This window comes from Bipolaris sorokiniana (genome assembly GCF_000338995.1).
Source record: "Bipolaris sorokiniana ND90Pr unplaced genomic scaffold COCSAscaffold_10, whole genome shotgun sequence".
Lineage (NCBI taxonomy): Eukaryota > Fungi > Ascomycota > Dothideomycetes > Pleosporales > Pleosporaceae > Bipolaris > Bipolaris sorokiniana.
This window is the reverse complement of record NW_006911904.1, coordinates 85473-106538: the sequence shown is the minus strand read 5'-3', so window position 1 is coordinate 106538 and position 21066 is coordinate 85473. Positions and strand designations below refer to the sequence as shown.

At 49.0% G+C, this 21066-nt stretch overlaps 9 protein-coding genes across 9 annotated transcripts; 5 read left to right on the top strand and 4 right to left on the bottom strand.

Moving 5' to 3' along the window:
- Window positions 1–1934: 1934 nt before the first annotated feature.
- Window positions 1935–3764, bottom strand: COCSADRAFT_219163 (uncharacterized protein). The gene is made up of 6 exons (XM_007703512.1): window positions 3675–3764; window positions 3276–3616; window positions 3194–3208; window positions 2918–3124; window positions 2356–2822; window positions 1935–2285 (listed from the first exon to the last, which is right to left on the bottom strand). The coding sequence occupies exons 2-6, from the start codon at window positions 3507–3509 to the stop codon at window positions 2015–2017; spliced, it is 1194 nt and encodes a 397-aa protein (XP_007701702.1). The 5' UTR covers window positions 3510–3616; window positions 3675–3764; the 3' UTR covers window positions 1935–2014.
- Window positions 3765–4317: 553 nt separating this feature from the next.
- COCSADRAFT_200970 (uncharacterized protein) lies at window positions 4318–4784 on the bottom strand (the record flags this gene model as incomplete). Its single annotated transcript, XM_007703511.1, has 3 exons — window positions 4594–4784; window positions 4507–4538; window positions 4318–4442 (listed from the first exon to the last, which is right to left on the bottom strand). Coding segments are annotated over exons 1-3 (273 nt in total), but the record flags the coding sequence as incomplete, so codon positions are not given.
- A 4258-nt stretch (window positions 4785–9042) lies between these two features.
- On the bottom strand, window positions 9043–11940 carry COCSADRAFT_172765 (uncharacterized protein; the record flags this gene model as incomplete). The annotated part of the gene is made up of 3 exons (XM_007703510.1): window positions 9043–9782; window positions 9833–11504; window positions 11575–11940. 3 exons carry the CDS (start codon window positions 11938–11940, stop codon window positions 9043–9045), a joined length of 2778 nt encoding a protein of 925 aa, XP_007701700.1.
- An 86-nt stretch (window positions 11941–12026) lies between these two features.
- On the top strand, window positions 12027–13379 carry COCSADRAFT_93911 (uncharacterized protein; the record flags this gene model as incomplete). The annotated part of the gene is made up of 1 exon (XM_007703509.1): window positions 12027–13379. One exon carries the CDS (start codon window positions 12027–12029, stop codon window positions 13377–13379), a length of 1353 nt encoding a protein of 450 aa, XP_007701699.1.
- Window positions 13380–13557: 178 nt separating this feature from the next.
- Window positions 13558–14132, top strand: COCSADRAFT_172763 (uncharacterized protein; the record flags this gene model as incomplete). Its single annotated transcript, XM_007703508.1, has 3 exons — window positions 13558–13600; window positions 13655–13708; window positions 13789–14132. 3 exons carry the CDS (start codon window positions 13558–13560, stop codon window positions 14130–14132), a joined length of 441 nt encoding a protein of 146 aa, XP_007701698.1.
- A 60-nt stretch (window positions 14133–14192) lies between these two features.
- Window positions 14193–15322, bottom strand: COCSADRAFT_172762 (uncharacterized protein; the record flags this gene model as incomplete). Its single annotated transcript, XM_007703507.1, has 2 exons — window positions 14193–14936; window positions 14990–15322. The coding sequence occupies 2 exons, from the start codon at window positions 15320–15322 to the stop codon at window positions 14193–14195; spliced, it is 1077 nt and encodes a 358-aa protein (XP_007701697.1).
- Window positions 15323–15938: 616 nt separating this feature from the next.
- On the top strand, window positions 15939–16496 carry COCSADRAFT_342500 (uncharacterized protein; the record flags this gene model as incomplete). Its single annotated transcript, XM_007703506.1, has 1 exon — window positions 15939–16496. A coding segment is annotated over one exon (339 nt), but the record flags the coding sequence as incomplete, so codon positions are not given.
- A 905-nt stretch (window positions 16497–17401) lies between these two features.
- COCSADRAFT_94107 (uncharacterized protein) lies at window positions 17402–18835 on the top strand (the record flags this gene model as incomplete). Its single annotated transcript, XM_007703505.1, has 1 exon — window positions 17402–18835. One exon carries the CDS (start codon window positions 17402–17404, stop codon window positions 18833–18835), a length of 1434 nt encoding a protein of 477 aa, XP_007701695.1.
- Window positions 18836–19434: 599 nt separating this feature from the next.
- On the top strand, window positions 19435–20620 carry COCSADRAFT_191566 (uncharacterized protein). The gene is made up of 3 exons (XM_007703504.1): window positions 19435–19850; window positions 19904–20049; window positions 20105–20620. The coding sequence occupies exons 1-3, from the start codon at window positions 19539–19541 to the stop codon at window positions 20313–20315; spliced, it is 669 nt and encodes a 222-aa protein (XP_007701694.1). The 5' UTR covers window positions 19435–19538; the 3' UTR covers window positions 20316–20620.
- Window positions 20621–21066: the final 446 nt, after the last annotated feature.

The following is a 21066-nucleotide window of genomic DNA, read 5'->3' as shown; positions in this document are numbered from 1 at the left end:
TTTTTATGCAAGCTAATCATCTACAGTGGCTCAGCAGACTTGACTGTGAAGGATTTGAGACATTCTATTATACCTCTTTTATGAAATGTTGCCTTTCATGACTTAGAGAAAAGCGAAGCGACTTGGTAATGAAACAAAACCCTTGTAACGACCCTAGTCGCGAAGGTTTAGCTGTTGACCATGTGCAACTTATTGCAATGTTGGAACAATATACCTACGAGGTGCATATTTTTATTCAAATTATTCAAGTCAAGATCAGTTGCTGATACTATTTCGATTGTTTCTGAGGATTCAAACCACTGGATACTCTGAGGTACGGTTTTAGTCGATGACAGGAGGCCCAAATGGGACAGCACGGTACGGCACAGGACGATACACGAGCAGTTTTGTCAGCACAAGTGCTTACACCAACTTGCGATAATTATCATTCGTCTTCACAATTGTATGCTGCAGCGATTCAGAAGAAGAAAAAACCTCTATTGTACGTCTTGTAAGGAAGTTATTTCTAAACCACATGCGTGGCGAACAATCGAAACGTGCGCTGTTGATAACCAGGAAATTTGCTGCTGACCCTTAAGTCTAGAGTTTTTCTAGAGTATAGTCATGGAATGAGTATTCTCTCGTAGGCTCTTGTAAATGATATTATTCAACATTGAAGACTTGAGTAGATGCCTAAAGCGTTGCAGTTGCATTTATCCAAATAAGATTTAGGCCTTACGGTTAGCTATTCTTGCGCAACTCGCTGTTTGATTATCAAACCAACAGCAGTACGGAAAGATAGTGAGTTCCTTATGAGATACAACCTCTGGCACACTCAAGCCATTGTCCGCGTAAGCCAGCCATTCTCATTCTATGGATGTGAGGTGAAATGCTACTACAGTACTGATGACTGTTCATATATAACAGAGCGTCGATCTAACGCTAATCCGAACAAGGTATGTAGAGACGGTAACGAGTAATGGGCCCGATTTTCCTACCGTAGCTCCTCAATGACCACCTTTGCCTTGGGCCCACTGACTCAAGCGTAGGTACCAAAATACGTACCGATGTACCTCGGCACCGAGGAATGCTCGTACGTCCAGTCAAAGCTGTTTGTGAAATATTTGATTGGATGTTAGAGCTGCGGAATATTCCCTGGTGACCACTATACCTACGAACCCTTGGGGTATACATGCTCCGGGCGTTCCGCGACTCCAGCGGATGGTCCGTGAGTCCGGACTTTCTGCGGCTCCGGGCGTTCCGCGTGCAATGTAGGGACCTATGTGAAATAGTGGAAGCTCACGGTATTTTTTGCCGCATATCAGCGGAGGGATTTTCGGGCCACTTAATCTTTCTAGTCTACATCTGGATGGGCCTCTTAAGAGTCCTTGTCCGACTCAGTAAGTAGGGAGATCTCGGCATGCATCAATAGATACTTCTTCGGCATGCTCTTGCTAGGGCTTCCTGGTGAGTTAACAATGCTGATGCTTTCTGCCGCCATGAAGCTTGATGAATTGCTTGACCTGCTACAATCCTCCTGATCTAGGCCTAGATGGGCTCCTACTTCAAGCTTTCATAGCACCCTGCGCATTCTCGAACTGCTACTGCTTTGGTCCTTGATGTGCTCTCTCCATATATATCAACCCTATTAGTCTCCAGTTAGTGTAGCTTGGGACAGTGTTAATCAAAGGAGTTATTAGACTATATTGCTTTTAAGTGTATACGTAGTAATTGTAGTGGATATCCTGTTATCATGTATTGCTACTCCAGATGTGTACGCAGTAATTACAGAGTCAGAATTCGGGTAGTGTGACGCATCCCTGGGTAATATTTGTGAATATTTATCTCCACAAAAACGTTCTTCACAGGGTCGCTGAACGTATCTATGTTGGAGAAGGGCCTTTTGGAGAACACTTACATTACAGTCAAGAAGTGGCTTGCTGGTTTGGATATGTGATCATATATATAATTTCTTATTTCATGTCTACTAGTACAGGTGGGGTGACAAAAACGGAACCCTTCCAGCGGGTTCACGCTAACACCTTGCCAAGCTAAGAGCAAAACTACATAATTCCATAGCTGCGGCTCCAAAATCATGAGTTGTGCTTAGAGATATTCGACTGAAGAAGCCGATTGCTATACCGATATACGGTATATCTGTTTCAAAACTGGTCTTGTGAGAATACGTATAGGTTGAAATGCTACCGGTGACTGCTGTGCTTCTTTCTGCCTCTGCGATTGAGGCTTTTTGGATGATTCCTGTTGCGATTATGCAAGTCGCCAACGATATAGCCGAGCAAAGTTCCCTAGAACAAGAAATTTTAGTCAATGATCTTGATACTCAAAAAGACCAAACGCGAAGAAATAAGTACGAACCAGTTATCACACAGATCAGACCAGGATATGTGTGAGCTCAAGTTGAGTATTTGACGTGCTGATTCGCATTGCCTTTCTTTGCTCATGCCTGTCGCCTCTATCTCCGGAAGTGAATAGATCGCAATTGTGGCAAAATGAAATCTGGTGATATAGGCTAGCCTGTGGCGCCTCTCAGCACATGGAAGTGCCGACAAGTTATCGACGCTGAAATTGAGTGAAGAGTCAGTTTTCCACATCATGAGACTGTCTTCAAGCCGACATAGTGTGGAGGCAGGGCTTTTTTCGCAGTAACCTCTTCCACAACAGATTGAGCAGTCTCGGCTGTCATGTCGTTGGCTGTGGAGTTGCCGTAGAATACCCGAGCAAACCTGTGCGTACCGGACATTTACACTTAGCCAGTCGGTGCCTCTATCCGAGGATGTCTGGGTTGGAGAAATCTTGTGGTCCGCATATTCACCAGGTATGAGCTAGAAAGCACAGCATTAGCGGTCGTTGCCATCAGCGAGTCGTCCGTCCCAAGGACGATTCTATGAGGTACCTTGTCCCATGACGCACTACTTACTGGCAAGAGTCCTTCTTGTAATGAGTAAGGCTTTTCCATGGAGTAAATGGCCCAGAAAGCTCTCTTGATATTTGTTTGCTCTAAGCAGTCACTAGTTAATTTGTTGACCGCACTGGAGCTATGAAGGCGAAGGATTTGGAGGCACGAAGTAGTGTCCGCCATTAAACTAGATGTAGAACTGGCACCAACAGCATATGAGAAGTAGGTCTGTTGCTCATCGTTAGTTCTTTATGGTCGATATTCATACCATTTAAGAAATGGGCATCTTGTACTGACCATGAGAAGTAAGGCCTGTTAGATTACAGGTTCTGCATCAGCGAATGCTTGACAACTAGTATCAATATATTTTCCCGCTTACCTGTGATTTCAAGAGGTTGACCTCATCATACAGGTAAGGTCTTAGGCGTAGAGCTATCCTGAAGTAGCCTATTGTCGCTCCTTTGATTGTACCGTTACCATGACTGAGGTCCAGACGACGAGAGCCAATAGCCAACAAAGAGAAGAATAAAGCAATACTGGTCGGACTGCTGACGAAAGGGTTTGAGATGATCTGTTCCACTAGCGCCTCTATAGCTTTAGAATCCAGGCACATTTCAATTCTGTTCAACGATTCATTAGATTACCAGCACACTAATATTTTTCAACTGAATCTTGATCAGTTTAGTAGTGTAACATACTCATGTAGTTCTGTAAAGCAGGCTATTTGTATTCGTGTTAGCATCATATGTTGTTTCGTACGGATTGGATAAGAAGTTACCATTTATGCGTTTGTGAAAGAATTCTTTGTTGAAAGAGCGCTCAGATCGTACATCGGTGAGCGCCGCCACCATGTCCATTTCTCTAGCGGAACAATACTCAGTCATTGATGAATTCGCCGTCAGAAGCTTTTGTGATACTTCTACGACGTGTCTGTTCTTTTCGCTATTGAAATTTCCCATACTTGTCAGTAGCCAAGAGTGAAGAGACGAGCGAACATGATCGTGATGTGGTGATTCCTCTGTCACAATTCAGTCAGAGTCGTAAGTAGATTTGAATTGAGTCAGCTCTAGCGCTTGCTCATACCGGTATCGGTGATTGAGGTTGACAATGTCTGGTCTCTTGATAGGTCGTTCATACTATAATAGTATTGTGTATCATCTTGAGAGTAATAATCTGAATCTAAGCCAGTACTGCTGGTATTATCGTAATTTCTGGCGTTTTCCAGCTGTTCGCAGCAGGAAGAGGGTCCAGGAATCTGTCCGGGAATCGGTCCATCAAAGCCTTCGCCTAATTGATTCCAGTGGAACAGATCCATAGGATCATCCGAGACGGACACATGGACTAATTCATCGCAATAGAAATCGGGAGTCAAGATGTTCGTGAAATTGTCTGAAAAGAGATCCGTGTTTTCAAGATCCTGTGGACTTGATGAAGTGCTGACGTCTGGGGTTATTATTTGCCGGATTGTGGTATCGGCCTCGCTGATTGGGGCTGTGTTTCGGGTGGAGCGTTTGCTTTCAGCGTACTGGCAGCTGATAGATGCTTTCTGAAGCATTTGTTAGCATTATCTGGCAATATGAATACAACTACGTTTATCCAGTTGACCATACATGACAATGCTGGCATGGTATTGATCCATTGCCTAGTGCTGCTTAGTTATTCCTATCATAGTGTCCCTGACTCAGTGCGATACTTACATGCCACTTTTCTGCGTTTGCAGTTACCACATGCTCCCCGACGGCGCCTGAGCTTTCGCTTAGACCCAAGATCAGCTCGAGCCGTGTGGTCAATGATGAAGGTGAAAGCTTTGCCCATATCGCCAGAAACAGTCGCTTGCCAAAGATGACAAACTCAAGAATAGAATGCTTGTGGAAGTCCAGTGCTCTTATGTACTGCACGAATGGAGAGGGAGATATAAAGAGTTTAGATGTAATATGTTCACAGGATATGCACCTAGCACTTGTTGGTTGAACTTAATATGCGATAAAGTATGGGTATCCATGAAACAAGCCATGTAAGTCGCACAAGTGCAGCAGCATAGACTTTAGCGAGCGGCATCGTGAATGCCACGACGTTGATTCGGGCCGTAGTTAGTAGGGCCGGGCTGCTATGTAGATATACTATGTATGCAACGGTACTTGTACATAGGAAGCAGGTCGGCCGACCACACACACAATCTGTCCGGCGCTATACCCGCATTTAACCTGTTTCGGCAATTCGGCGCTCCGGCCAGCGGATTCAACCGGCGCTATAGAATACCCGAGCAAAACCCCCTTAAACATATCACCACGCGTCACACCAAGGATGAATTTGTTAGTAGCGATGCCCGAGGGCCTCGACTTTGCGTCTTTCAATCAAGGATAGCTTCATATGAATTACAAATTTTAGCTTTGGTTTTAGTAATTGATCTACGTAGTAGGGCACGTCCCGAGGTATCAGCAGATAACCGAGAACGATCCAATGTAGGAACTCAACATTACACGTGATGAAAATGCACGTATACTAGGTTTAGAAACCGAGTAGTCAACAAGTATTCCGCTTATAGTTCGAAGTGATAGAAGACCCATTTTGGATGCGTTGTTCGGTTTTGGATCCTACTTCGCCATCACATCCGAAATTAAATCTTAGTGTACGTAAAGTATCTCGTACGCATCACGAAATCTACGGGCGATCAAGTATGTTAGCAATATGGCCTTGGCACGCTATCGCAACCTCCATCCATGATTATCGCTATCTTCTCATGGAAGAATGGGCTGGAATCCTTTCCGGAGCTAATCCCCCTTCCCCCACCCCCGTCCCCCCCATCCCCCAGTCCCCCCTCATCGCTACATCCAATATCCCGGTACTTGCGGTTCATGCAGCCCAGCGTCAAATGAGTGGGGTTCTCAAGGAAACCCTCGACATACTTAACAATCCCGATATTCGGAGATGAGATTTTAGAAACATTGACAGCATTTACGTTTCTTAGTTGCGATCTAGGCAGTAGTATGAGGCTTCCTCATGCTCGACCAGGGGTGGACGCTGATTCCACGCAGCACCATGGCATACGTGAAGCACAGGGGGTAGCGCATAGCCCTGCGTTTTCTTAGTTCGATTTTGGACCCTGGACGTACGCGCAACTAGAAGAAGTGGATACTTACTTACTGCATTCTTAGAGAAATAGCTCCTGCGCACCTGGATAGTTACATCATGTCGTTGGCAGGTAGCGTGGTTCGCTACTCTGTCCCGCCGTTGAAACACCGAAGCCTAAGGCGCTACGCTCAACTGCTAGGTGTATACACGACATTTAGCGCTCATTGGTCGCGAACACCAACGATACAAGCACAACGCGGAAAGTATATCTCACCAGACATGAGGGCAAGGACTGGACCCTGGAGGTGTTCACCGCCCCATAGGGTACAGCCCTCCATGGCCAATGTATTACTGTGTACACTATTACACAGTAGCCTCACCGGAGTGCTCGGCAAGTCGCTTGACTCGGCTGGTCGCAAAGCTGCTGCAGAACGCGGAAAGAAACGCCGTGTGGAGCTAGTCATCGGCGAGGTATTTTGCTGAGAAAAAATACTGAAGAAACGCCGATTGGAGCAGAATTGTGCTGCAGATACGACTGTACTTTAATCAGCCAAAGGGAATAACTTTCTACTGTGTAAGGTAACACCGATCCTGGACAACACTATTGAGACGCATTCTAGAAGAACTACGCCTCATAATACTTCTCTTGATGAGAAGCCCATTCGAATACACAATCCCAAGGGTGTACAGCAAAACAACCTCTGACAACTGTGTTTGAAGTGATCGTTGTATGGAAGCACCAATCTCTTGGAAGAAAGGAGTTCACATATACATGCATCCCATGAGCGTACGCCCCAACTTCATCGCGAGTAAGTGCTGAGTAACGATAATTCAACTGTAAAATACACCCCCAGCTAAGCATTTCAACCTCGGGGCACATACGTAAAGTACCCTGGATCAGTTTTGACACAGACTGCACACGCAACGTAATCTCTACTCGTGTGCACATGATCAGCACACAAACAGCAGTCCTACTAGCGGCTCCATTGGTGCACGGTGATCTCCACTGGTGCGCGGTGATCTCCACCGGTGCGCGGTGATCTCCACCGGTCATGCTGTAAGATCTTGGCTAATCATAGTCCCCTTCTATACTTAAGATTCAAGCTTACACCGCTCACTGCACCTTGGCGCATTGCTGACTGCCAAAACCGCCTATGCGGCTTACGTATGGTGATTTCCCACGTTGCAAGACGCAGGGCATATCGCGGCAGAAGCAGCAAGCCCACCCAGCCGTCCCGCCCATCTCTGAAGAGCCTCTTAATCCTCCCGCCCTTTCCGCTCAAAGCGCCGCAGTCAACAATAGTCCCTAATAACACCACCTCTATCGTTCGCGCCAGCCGCGGTGCCTCAGCGAGCTTTCGAATTGGTACCTTTGATTCACATAATGTACACGGAAGGTACGGGTTGTAAGGGTGCTACTAATATTGCGCGGTAAAGACGGGTAGGAGGGCGCCGAGTGAATAAATGCCGTCGGAGTATTGAGAGGACAAGGGCAAATGCCGATGAAAGTGGCAAGTTTGTCAAAGAACGAAGCCCGTTGAGAATAAATATACTTTGCTGAGATCGACTTTAGGAAAGTAGTATATGATGGTCCCCGTTTCACCGCCGTCTGACCGGTGAAAACATTGTATCCTCTAAACCTTATGGCTTTTGAGCAGCCATAGCGATGGGTGAGTATTAAGCGTTTCGGTGATGGCTGTCACGATGACATTTTGTTGCAATGGAGGCGGTGTTGGTGCTGCTTTTGCCACATCCTTTTGTCGAACCACATGCTTCGTATGTGTTCTGATCATAACGCTTTCCCATCCCCCACGGGTGAGCTTTGTGCGATTTCTCTGGCGGTACTGAGATCAACCGTTTGACGACGAGAATATTGTTAACAAATGGGGAAGCTTTAGACGCCCGTCTCAGTAAACCGTATCCTCCGGAAATAAGGGGACAGAGCAAGAGCATACTGCATGTGTGTTCATGTTTGGTTAGGCACCCATCAGCATACAAAGCTTCAGTTTGATTCTCGAAAGCTGCAACTATTCCATTCGCAGAGTCGAATCTTTGGCACTACAGATAAACTGCTACTGATAGTCTGCTAACAGCAACCTTACTCAAAGCGCGGACGCCCTGGCGCCCCCCCCCCCAAGGTTCGAATTCCTGCATATCTATCAACCAGACATCGTCGATCAATATTGGAAAAGGCTCAATGGCGTCAATATGTGCGCCATTTAGCTCGACAAGGAGATGTGCCATAGCCGATCCCAAGTGCACGTTCGACTCACAGATGTGGCGTGAGGCGAGTATCTTCTACCTTTCTGATACAGGTTACGAAGAAGTGTGGGTATCAAAAAAGCTTCTGTGCTCATCGACATTTGGATTCTAGCTTCGTGACGCGACAAATCTTATCACTACTTTTAGCAGCAAGAGTGGGCATCGTCGAAATATCAATTCGTATTCTGGAGGCCAGACCGCAGTTGTATGGTCATAACTGCGACAAGCGTTGAAATAAAGCTGCATTACGCCCCATCGGCTGCCGTCACCTACTGAAGTAGCTAGAGTAGCAAATTAGCTCAAAAAAAAGAACAAGATTACCATAGTTGCGCACCATGCGATTCATGGAGAATACGATAGTGTGACTGCACATGTGGTACCGACGTAGCAAGGAACTCTAAATTTCCCCGTCCGTGAGATGCGCCTGAATCATAATAGTAGTTGAGAGAAAGACATGATAATGTGGACTAGGTTTGAGCAGTGCCGTCGCGAATATTTCGCCCCATACGGGACCCGCTCAATAAGACTCCCTTGGGAAAAAACAGGCAGCTAAACAGGTCTCTTAACTATTGCATCGTGACGCACGGATAGAATGCATAGGGATGGGTATCATCCTTTGAATTAACGCTTCAGTCATATTGCAAGAAGAATAAGCCACCCAGTAGCCTCGCCGGGCTGGTATCCATGAAGTAACGCCAGCCTATCCATGTACTACGGTGCCAAACAAACAGAGATAAGCAGAAATAATGATATGTAGCAGGGACAAAATCTCGGATCCGGGTGTGATCGGAAGATGATTAGGGAGAGATCGCCTAGTCGACACCCTCGACTTTTCTCAAAAACTCTCTTACACGGCCAACTTCGACACCTTCTCCTTCTTCGCTGTCCAATGCCGCTACTAACCCTTCGAGACACTCTTCGATTCGGTTTTCTTCTACCTTTGTACACAAGCTGACGACTTTGCGATACATCATCTCCAGCTGCCCATCCTTTTCCTTCAACATTCTGCTACGCTTGAGAAGCGCCGTGTTAGTAGCAGTGTATGTCTCGATCCGCTGCCGAAGAACAGAGGCGGCTGGTAGTTGTTGGAGAAGGAAGTTTTGACATTGGGGCTGATGCGACACTTGGCTGAGCGTAGATGGATCCAAGGGTACTGACGTCGATAAATAGATTGGGCCGTCAGAGGCACGCCTATCCAGATGGTCTCCTGCTTGTCGGAGTTCATAGGGAAGGTCGTCTTCTTTGATGAGCAATCCTGCACCTTGGGTATCAGCGTACCCGATTCTTTTCTTATCGTGCAAATCAATGGCACCATCGTTGACTGAAAGCATGTGTCGTTGAGGTTCCAGCCATCGTTTGAGATTTGATATCCGTTTGGCGCGATCTTGTCTTTGGCGTAAGCGGGCACGAAGTGTTTGTAGCTTTTGTTGCTCTTGCTTCTGCTGACTGGATAATTGTGTAATCAGCTCGTTGGTTTGATCAATAGCGTCTTGCTTCAAACGCGCTTCTTGCGTAAACTGCAGGGACGCCGACTGGAGGATGCCACTCATTACTGGTATCAAGTTAGCTATATAGTCGTGTTCAGGTAGGTTGGGTACTTGCAAGGTTGTATCTCTCGGCTCGTTTCCTCAGCTTTACTCAGCGGCGCTTTGGCCTTTGTGGGGCTGGTCGCTGTGATGAGCCCTTGTCCGTCGCCTAGGTCGCTGCCTACTCCAAAGTCCATTGGCCTTGTGCCTTTGTGATTCGGAATGGTGGGGTCGGCCTGAACTTCCATGAGCTGAGAGATGATGTTGCGGTTGCCTATCCGCGCTGCCAAGTTCAAGGCCGTGTTGCCGGCTTTGTCCCGTGCATTTACCATTTCCTGCATAAACCTCATCAAGCCGATAGGTTTAGAGTGATTACTGGTATCATGAAACTGGGGTGGTTGACCACCACCAATATTGCTGCGGACGAGATACTCAAGGAGAGCCTCAAGGTAATACTTGCTCGAGGCTGCACGTCCCTTGATGGCACACGTGACCGCAATGTGATGTAATATTGTTCGTCCTTGGGAATCGCGTAGCTCGATCAATGGGGCCAGGATTTCTAGGGTTTCCGGGAAACAGCTATGATCTAGGCTATTATTCACCGAAACGGCACTCATCAAAGCAGTCTGACCGGAAGCATTTCCTCTAAACATGTTTGCACCTTTGGATACCAATAGCCGGATTAGCGAAACGCGGGCCAGTGTCGCCGCCCAATGGAGGGCTGTATTTGAGGAGTTATCAATGGGCATATCGAGATCTGGGCCGGAGAGATGTAATATGGCGGGATGGTTCGTGAAATCCGACCTCGTCTGATCTGCGAACAAATCCGTCAACATGGCCTGCTTCTCTTCATCTTGCTTGGTGTCAGGATACGGTAATGGCGGTAATGCGGTGGGGACATCGCCGTTGGCAAGAGTAATGGGCTGTGCGGGGTGGTGCTGGTCGAAGCTCTCACTTGGCTCCGTTGGTGAGCTCAGAGGATGCATTGACATGTCTGCCGCGGTAGGTTGGGAATAGGATTCGTCATGCGAGGCCCGAATGCGCTTCCTTGGTGGTTCCTGTGACTCATCGACGGCGGTGGCATAGGCGGAATCTGTTTGGCCATTGTGTCCGGTGAAGCTTGGTTCCGAGGTGATGCTCTGCTGGCTGCTTGCGCGAAACGAATCTTGGCTGGCGAGAGGAGGTTGCGACTGCGATGGGCGTGTGGCGCTTGTGCGCCTCTGAGACGAAGAAGATGGTCGGGGAGCAGGCGAGTTGAGTCGCGCAACCTTGTTCATTGCTGCAAGGGCACTCGTGGCCGTCGACGAAATGTTGCTGAAAAAGGTACCTGTGAGATTTTGGGTAGTGGTGCGGCCATCGATGCTTTGTGTGTAAAAGCGTTTGCGGTTGGCAGCCATGGCCTGTTCCTTTGTAGGGGTTTCGATGGCGTGGCCCGGTGCATGGCTACCGTCGAGGGTGATGTCGTAGTCGAGAAGCGGGCGCAGGACGTCTTCGACGCCGTATTGGCGACAAAACTCGCGTCCACGGCGGTAGTTGATCCATGTGCCTTGGTACTTTCCGTAACCGCCCTGGACTTTTTCGTGTTCGCCGGTAAGAATCTCCTTTTCTAATACTTTTGTGCGCTTTCCCTTATCGACGCCGGCAACCTTGAGGATCTGGGTAGCATTGAGCCAGCCGTCAGAGCGGCGGCGCATGACGGCGACACGGTTGACCTCCATTTCGTAGACGGATACGCCCGAGTAGACGGCCTTTAAGAGGGGGAGGGGGGTCAGCATGGCAGGGTGACTGGGGGAATGTGGCTAGTAAAGGAGGGCCTACGGTATATATCTGAGGCTTGTCCATTGCATGATGGTGGAAGGCGCTCATGTCGGAAAAGGAGCGGTTCAAGGCAGCAGGGGCGGCCATGAGGGCGTGGCCGTGGGGCGAGTTTGCATACAGAGCCGACTGTTGGTGCGACGGCGAGGCGGCGGGGAAGGAATGTGAAGTGGACATAACTTGCATCATGTCATCGCAGGGCGGCAGAGGGGTGCGCCGGCGTCGGCGTCGTGTCGTGTCGTGTCGTGCCGTGCCGTTGATGCGTGTAGTGGTAGTGGTGGAAGAGGAAGTGGTGGAGAGAAGCGGAGATGCGCGTCCAACGCGTCTGTCGGCTGTGGGTGCCCGTGCGGTAGCGCAATCCTCACTCATGATGGTCGTCGTTTTTCTCCCCGTCGCATTCCTTGGCTTCTCCATCATCGTCGTCGTTGTCGCCGTCGTTGTCGCCGTCGTCTTCCATGGCTGCACCCCGCCAGCCGCTGCATATGCTGCGTGCTCTGCTGCGCGAGGCCTCATACCTGCCCGATGCCACTGCCCGCACCTATTTTGGTCGCTACATCGTCACCCGCTTCAAGGCCTACCGGCCCAGCCACAAATCTCCAGCCACAAGCCGAGCCACAGCTTCAGCCACAGCTCCAATCCCAGCCACAGATGCAGCCACACCTTCACACCCACACGCCCGCATCCCGCGGTTGCTACGCAAGGCGCGCAAAGGGCTGACTCTTCTCCGCCGCGCCAACCAGGGCGATATGGCCTGTCTGCAAAAGGTCCTTTTCCTTGCATACGGCCGCGTGGGCAGGCGCAAGCACACACTGTTGGCCCCCCTCCTCAGGCCCGATGCCATCATGGACGGCGGCAAGCTCCCGCTCCCTACCGCTGCTGCCGATGTGCCCCCCGCCCCGCTCCACCAGCTCTATTACAGTTCCTCGCGGTGCCTGGGCCTGTTCGCCGCCCCCGTGCCCATCTCCAAGACGCACTGCTCAATCGCTATCTCAGATCGCTTCTCGCGTCTCCGCGCCCTCATCAAGTCGCAGCACAAGAAGGGCCTCGCCATCCACCGCGAGCTCAAGGGCCAGCTCCTCAAGACACCCATACACAATGTCTGGGGCCGCCCCATGCCCATCAGGAGGGCGCGTAACAATGTCCGACGATGGTATGCTGAAACCATGACGAGAATCCTACCGCCCCTGCCTGCTCACGAGTGGGATAGGATGCATGCCATGATGCTCGGTCACAAGCCCATTGACTTAGTCAAACCAAGGGCTAAAAACTCACTTCCCACCGGTGCTGGCCCTGATAGCGTCGCTACACCAGAAGCCCTCTTTGCCAGCACCCTACATGAAGCCATGACGTTGAGCAAACCCAGTAGAGCAGATAGGCCTGCTGGCATGCACCGACCCCACGCCATCACCCCCAAGTTCATGAGACGCCTGTACACCAAGATCCTCACTCTCTGCTGCAAGCTCGAGTACCACGAAGAAACAAAGCGCTGGAGGGCCATCTGGGGCGAGCCCAACAAGACCATCAAGCCCAAGCTCTACACTGCGCCAACGGACCAACACCTCTTTGCTGGTGTGGATGCAAAAGGACACATTCCACACACACCAAAGCAACACGCCTTGGACAAATCCACCCATGTGCAGCCACGCAATGCCGATGGTCAATATATGCGTTTTCCCTTTTTCGCAGAGTTCCTTCCAGAGAACAACCCCCTGCGCAAGGAGTTAGACGAGTGGAAGAGAAAGCGCGCTGCTGCGGCTGCGGCTGCATCTGCGGCTCGTGCGCCCACGCGCCCACAAAAGCTGCCCTGAGTGTGGGGCATCTCAACTACCCACTATTGACGTAGGCGAGCCCCGCAACGCAACACGCATGTATGCAATAGGGCGTGTATGTACCTATGTAACAGGCTCGCGGCAACAAGCCCAGCCATGACCTGGGTTCCTTTCCTCCACACACTTGCAGCATCTTCCAAGATCCTCCGGATACACAATGTCATCCGACAAAGCATCACTTCGCTACGCACATCGTGAAGGTACACTTGGCCTGCTGGCTATATAACGAATCCACACTGATGACCATCATCTAGACATTCCCACTATTCTGGCTCTCATCCGCGAACTTGCAGATTACGAAAATGCAAGTGAAAAAGTCGAAGCCACCGAAGAAATCCTTGCCGCACCCTCGCCCACTACGACCCCTCCACCTCTACATTTTCCCAAGGCTTTGCTCGTACTCTCCTCATCACTGAACCAGATGGAACCGTAGCCGGAATGGCAGTCTACTTCTTCAATTTCAGTACCTGGACTGGTGTTCCAGGAATTTACCTTGAAGATTTGTTCGTGAAAGAAGCATATCGGAAAAAGGGCTATGGCAAGAGGCTTTTGAAAGAGCTCGCGGCACTAGTTCTCGAGGCTGGAGGCAAGAGGCTGGAATGGAGTTGTTTAGATTGGAATGAGCCCAGCCTCAATTTCTATCAGAGTGAGGTGATTGGTGCGAAGAGGAAAAACGAATGGGTGGGATTACGGGTTGAGGGAGATGCATTGGCCAAGTTGGCAAACTCATGATACTTGGCTTCAATGGCTACAGACATGCCATTAGCTCAGACTACTCACGGGAACAATAAATTACGGTGATTTGACCTGCAGAGGTCTGACTCCAACTCTTGACGCTTCGCCATTCAGTGCATCAATCTCAGCCTGTACTAACGGAATACCTGTTGTTTCGCGCTCTTTCTGCTGCAACTGCTCTAGTTCTCCAGGAAAGTATATACGCTCTACTCCAGCCGCCTTGTCTGCGCCAACCACCTTGTCATATAGGTATTGCATGCGATCTCTGAATTCTTGCAAGCTCATGAAGAGGTCCGGTTTAATCGCAACCAAGAAATGGCCAACGTCAGATGGCTTAGAGGGATCGTATGGACCAGTGACATTTCCCGCAAAGGCGGATCCCGACAAGACCCCAGAAAAGACGTCCATCATAATGGCCAGACCCGATCCTTTTGGACCACCCATTGGAAGCATAACACCCCCGTCAAGAGCTGCGGCAGGATCCGTCGTCGCATTTCCGTCCTTGTCCAAGGCCCAATCCGAAGGAATCGGCTCCCCCCTCCTTTTAGCTTTATAGATCTTGCCTCTTGCCGCAATCGACGGTGCCATGTCGAGAATAAATGGAGTCTCATTTCCAGGCGCGCCGCAGGCTATCGGCGACACGCCTAGTAGCTTGGACTTTCCTCCCCATGCCGGCAAAGCAGGACTGGAATTGGTAAAGACCAGACTCATCATGTCAGCATCCAAAGCTTTCTGAACTACCCATGCACTCATTCCAAAATGATTAGAATGCTTGACGCTGGCCATTCCAATACCATAGACCTACATGTATTTTCTTAGCGCTGATCTTACAAAATGGGAGGTGTTCACCTCACTCTCGCAGAATCAATAGCGGCAGCCATGCCCACGTCTGCAGCAACGAAGCCCCATCCATTTCTTCCATCAACTTGAGCTACTGCAGGCGTAACTTGATTGACTTCGGGCGTTGCCGTGCCGTCCAGGACCCCTTGCCGGACGCGTTCGAGGTACGAAGGAATACGATTCATCCCGTGTGTGTCAACCCCGCGCAAATCTGCTGCAATCAGACAGCGTGCAACAATCTCCGCGTTATTTTTAGGAACTCCATTTCCCATAAGTACCTCTCGCACAAACCTTTCCGCTTCATCTGCCGCTACAAAGATCTTGGTGTCTGACGTTGGCTGGGCCATGTTTATGGGAAAGATGTCTAGAACTGATGAAGCCTCTCGGTGCCAAAAGAGATGGTATAGATTCAGAAGATGTTTTTTTCTTCTCTTACAAGTGTTGAGCTATGTATACATGTACATATAGTCATGCTCTTACAAAGCTAGTTCTGTGAGTCACTAACACGCTTTTGGCGCGGATTCTTTTCCGATGATCCATCGGACTAGTATATGGCGCTAGTGGCATGGAAAAGCACAACCAGCTACGTTGGACATTGGCCATATTGTGCCTTCTCACATACGGCAGAACATACACGGGTATAATTCTGCAGCTAATTTGGAATATACTAGTCCAAACATGCTCCTGTTTTGCCTCTCAACATATATAAGCAGATGTTTTGTGTATAAAAAACTGATAAACCGAGCATTTGTTATTTCGATAAGAACCTACGTATGCTCCATGGTATGCGAGAAGGTGCAGTATACCATACACAGAAATTGTTGTCATCTAAAGGACCTCAGCATTAGAGCACTTAAAATCAGCGTTCGCACTTGGTTCATCGAAATGGGACTGGCACTCACACGTGCCAATCCCAAGCCGCGAACGCTTCCTTGAGCAGGGAAATCTTCCCTAGGCGTACGTTCTCCTACAGCAGAAGATATTATTCCTGTCGAACACATCAAGCTGGTCATCGAATACCATGAAGCATTGGTACAAGCTGAACCGTGTGCGGAGTGGACGCAAGCCAAACGTGCCCTCTCTGCCTGCAAAAGCGAGTTCCGGAACATCCGCTATGAGAGGCAGAAGATATATGGTTGCTATGCGAATGTAGAACAGAGATCAGCAAGCGAGCATGGTGTGATGAATGTCAAACACCTGACGGTGATGAATATGACGAATTTGGGGAATGCGATGAGAATACTTATTGTACGGAGGTACGCATATTCGAAAGCACAGATCCCTATAGTAGCAAATTTCTAACACTTGCAAAAAAGAATTTTAAAAAGACTGTTATCAAACCCCAGAGCACGTTTACAGCGAATCTCCGCAGCTTCCAACTCAACTTCTGGATTCAGAATCCAAAAAAACGTACAGAGAAACAGCCGCCAGTACATGGCCGTTACCAAGACATACAATCTCCGAATAGGCGAATTCATCGAACTTATGTCTGCCCTATCGGGATTACAAAAGGGATGTTTGTTCTATGCCATCTACTAAATCTTTACATATCAAGGGTGATGGTGTAGTGGTCTTTTTGTTCCAGGTTCTTATCTATCACTATATAATGAACAGAGCCGATCCGACTATGCATAGTGCAGCAATAATTGTTGCAGATGTGTATGTTTTTCCCATCAAGGGTGCTACTTGGCCAAGTGGCAACACATATACTCGATCATTCGCCTGACTAGTCCTCAGATAGGCGTATTGGAGCGCATAGAATGTGTATTGTAATCTACCAATAGACATGATCCAATCCTTCTCAAATTGCTGAGATTGCCCTTGGTTGTGAAAATATACTCCTGCTACTTTGTACAAGGGTGTATTGACTCTATAAGGATATCTGGTTGCGGGATTATCACTCGCACTAAATCAGACAAATAATCTGCCATAAATTATGTCCATTTTCCGTGTCGGACATCATGGCGTTTCCGCCTCTAGAAGTCCAGAAACGAAACACAACAGTGACTGTCTATGTTTATACCAATTATTTCCGTGTTGGGCATCATGAATGTGATACTGCCATCTCATACATTCTGCGACACTATTTTCAAGTGCGGATACAAAGTATCTTTCAAAAAGTATCCAGATGGACTGGTGTGTGTGTGTGTGGTAAAATTGCGGTCATTCTTTTAACAGCGCTAATGCTTCGTTTGACAACGCTAGCAATGCTTCGTTAGTCGCAGCCCGAAAGTTCGATCCAGTCTTCTTAGCTTTCCGAAACAGCAATGGTGATGAGCATCAGCCCCTGTTAGCTCTCAGCCGCAGTCCGTCGTTTCCAAGGTTAAGTCATCCAGCACGATGTACCAAACATTCGTTCTATCTCTTACTTGACTGCGTTCATCATGGGTCTTTCGAAGCCTTCTTCTCTATCACGATACAGCTCCATGCTTCCTCTCATACCCTTCATCACAGCTCCTGTTCCCGCAGCAGCTGTGCCTGAATCAGCCGATGTCGTTGTTGTCGGTGCAGGCCTGGCAGGCCTAACAGCAGCACGCGATCTTCTCGAGGCCGGCAAATCCGTGATTGTATTAGAAGGGAGAGATCGTGTCGGCGGTAAAGTCTACAATAAACCGTTGAAGAATGGCGGTGTCACAGAAGTCGGTGCCGAATTCGTGGGTCCAACTCAGGACAAAGTACTTCAAATGATTGCCGACCTTGGACTGGAAACATTCGACACCTACATTGAGGGCGAGACGGTACTGTACCTTAACGGCATAAGGTCAACTTACAACCCGGACCCCCAACTTGGTGGTGCGCCGCCGCTTGAAGAAGCAGCACTCATGCAGATTGCCAGCACGAGGACCCAGCTGGACGCTTGGGCAGCTGAACTAAATACGGGAGCACCTTGGTCGCACCCAAAAGCATCCGAGTGGGACAGCATAACCTTTGATCAATATTTGGATACACTAAATCTTGTGCCGGGTGCTAAATTCGCACTAGCCACGTTCTGCAAATCCATTTTTGCAGCGGAGCCACATGAGATTTCGCTGTTATATCTCCTGGCATATGTCGCTGGTGCCGGAAACGAGACGACGGTCGGAAACTTGGAAAGATTGACTGCTACAAAGGGAGGAGCTCAAGAAAAGCGAGTAGTGGGTGGTACAGGTCTTATCCCGGAGCGTCTGGCTAAAAAGGTGGGCACCGAGTATATTGCTCTCAACGCGGGTGTCACCCAAATCACTAGGACCTACTCTGGTTATGAAATTGAGTCACGCGCCGGCAAGGTCTACGCAGAGAGGGTGGTACTCGCCATGTCACCCCCACTCGTTCATCAGATCAAGTTCCAGCCGGAGCTTCCCGAAAGTCGTCAGCATTTGAATTCCGATACCAAAATGCCCGCGATCGGAAAAGGCGTACCAATCTACAAGACACCCTTTTGGCGCAAAGAGGGTTTGAGCGGACAAGTCCTTTCCAACTCTGGCCCCGTGCGAGTGACTTTTGATAGCACTCCCGAAGACAGTTCTTTCGGTGCAATCCTTGGCTTCATCTTTGGAGACGAGATGCGAGCTCTTGACAAACTCAGCGCAGAAGAAGCCCAGAAGCAAATCATGGATACCTGTGTGAAGTACTACGGAGAGCAAGCGAGAGACATTACGGAATTCGTGCTTCAACGCTGGGACTTGGAGGAGTTTTCGAGAGGCGGACCAGTCGCCCTTGTTCCACCGCATATTTTGACCAAGTACGGCCCGGCGCTGAGGGAGAGTGTTGGCGGTATCTATTTTGCCGGCACAGAAACGAGCGAGTATTGGGTTGGATACATGGAAGGCGCGATTCGGAGTGGAGAGCGGGTTGCCAAAGAGATCCTGGGCAGTAGCTAGATATCAAGCCGGCCTTGGCCGGGTGAGACGGAACTTCCGCATTCGCTTGCGCAGGAACCCGTCTTATCCTGTCTCTATTCTAAACTGTTTATATATGGATATCAGGTTAGACTGAGTCATTGGATTAATTGCTAGTAATGGATTAGCGCTGTTCTGATTAAACTATTGTGTGTATCTAGGCGTGCTTGCGTTGTGGGATTTTGAGCAATTCCGTGGAATAGTGAAACCCCATTTACCCACAGTCAGTGATGATCAGATAGTACTAGAGTTTGCATGAAATCCTCTGCTGCAGCCTTACTGCTATACTTCGGGTCAGTAATCAAGATCAAAGCTGCCAAGGAAAAAGCGCAAGAAAGATAGGATTTAGAAGCAGACAAAAGTGACACACGCTGTGTCCAACATTGCATTGTCTCAGCCCGCACAGCTCATTTTCCGATGTCAACAGAAAAACAAAACATACCATGGATGAGGTCATGTTCCCAAGGACACGGTCGTCTCCGCGGTCTAGGACGCGACTAGCAACACCAGTGGCGCTCGATGCATGAGGTCATCGTCACTACTCAGTTTCTTGTTCCCTAATCTCCAACTTCCTTGCGCACACCATCTCTTCCTTATTTGGCTGGTTCTTGTTACCGTGGATTGAGGTTTCTGCTATTAACTAACTTTCACGGATTGACCTCGCGAAACAAACAATAGAACGAAAATGGGTTGCGGAGGTAGCAAAGAGAAGAATGCTAGTAAGCCCACAGAGATGGCGCGTCCGGTACAGTTAGACACACCGGGACAGCACGACATAAATATCCCTGTAGCTGGTGAGGGTGCGACAGCCAAAGCGCGACGGTCTCCAGACAATCCGATAGTATACTTTGACATCGCCATTGGAGGACAGCCGGTAGGACGCGTACAAATGGAGCTATTCCTCGATGTGGTACCTGCAACGACAGAGAACTTTAGGCAGTTTTGCACTGGCGAGTGCAAGGTTGGAGGATACGTGGGCAGCACTTTTCACCGCGTTGTAGGTCATGTTTATATAACAAATTCGCGAGTCGTTTGCTGACAGCAAGCCAGATCCCCAATTTCATGATTCAAGGCGGCGATTTTATGGGAGGTGACGGCACTGGTAGCGCCAGTATCTTCGGCAGCGAATCATTCGACGATGAGAACTTCCAACTCAAGCACACCCACCCTGGGCTGCTGAGTATGGCGAACTCCGGGTAAGTCGGTTTCTGTACTTCGCAACGGATACATGTGCTAACTGGAGTATTATAGACCTAACAGCAACGGGTCGCAATTCTTCATTTTGACCGCTGCTACACCACACCTGGACGGGAAACACGTCGTCTTTGGCGAGGTCCTAGACGGCATGGACGTAATCCGGAAGATTGAATCGACTAGAACCGGTCCTGGGGATAAGCCGCTCAGCCCTGTAACAATTGCAGGTGCTGGTCAACTTGCAGGCGCAAAGCCATTGGAAAGCTAAGTGATAGCTATCGAAGAGGGGCGGGAAGTGTGAGGAAATACTAGGTTTCGGTACTTTTGATCTAGCGCTATTTCTGTCAAAATCGATTGGTGAGCTGCGTAATTTGTCTACTTTAGTGGGAAAATACTTTCGGTTACTTCAGATGGCATCTTTACCCGTAATGGGTTGGGAAGTATTTTAGGCGTTCTGCTGGAGTTGTGTCCGAGTTGGCTGCTCGCATTGTACAAGTTCAATCAAGGAAACTCCGGCCGATGCATCGATGTTTGATCTAGTGTGCGGGCTGAATCAAATTTGCAAGTACCTCCATAATTATTGCTTGTGAGTCATGTATATGAGTTTTAAAATGGAATTAAAAACTTACAGACACAGCATACAAAGGCCCGCTGTATTCTTGGCGTCATCCGGTACCGCTGTTCATCGTACGAGAGCCAAGACTCACCCGCTGCTTCAACGGGAATCATCACTTGCAAACGCTGACACATCGGCTAACATTCCGTAGTTTCCTCCACGACATCGCTTGGCGCGGCTAGCTGTGCGAGATAGCGTGGTCTTGTGACTTCGGCAGCATCTCCGATACCATCGGTAGTTTTAATGATGCCGGCAGAACCCCAAGCCACTATCAGCCGCTTTGCCAGCGGGAGGCGGGATGCCAAGGGGTAGGAGGATTCGTGCCAAGAGCGCAGTCAGGCACGGCGTTGAACTAGGCTTTTCTGGCTGAGAAACTAGAGTGCTTAGTAGAAGGACCGTTGAC

Coding starts and splice junctions, on each gene's coding strand:
- COCSADRAFT_219163 (XM_007703512.1), bottom strand. CDS start 3,509: ATGTGCCTGGATTCTAAAGCTATAGAGGCGCTAGTGGAACAGATCATC. Junction 2,823..2,917: donor TACAAGAAGGACTCTTGCCA/GTAAGTAGTGCG, acceptor TGTGCTTTCTAG/CTCATACCTGGTGAATATGC. Junction 2,286..2,355: donor TCTGATCTGTGTGATAACTG/GTTCGTACTTAT, acceptor TTCTTGTTCTAG/GGAACTTTGCTCGGCTATAT.
- COCSADRAFT_191566 (XM_007703504.1), top strand. CDS start 19,539: ATGGGTTGCGGAGGTAGCAAAGAGAAGAATGCTAGTAAGCCCACAGAG. Junction 19,851..19,903: donor GCAGCACTTTTCACCGCGTT/GTAGGTCATGTT, acceptor ACAGCAAGCCAG/ATCCCCAATTTCATGATTCA. Junction 20,050..20,104: donor CTGAGTATGGCGAACTCCGG/GTAAGTCGGTTT, acceptor GGAGTATTATAG/ACCTAACAGCAACGGGTCGC.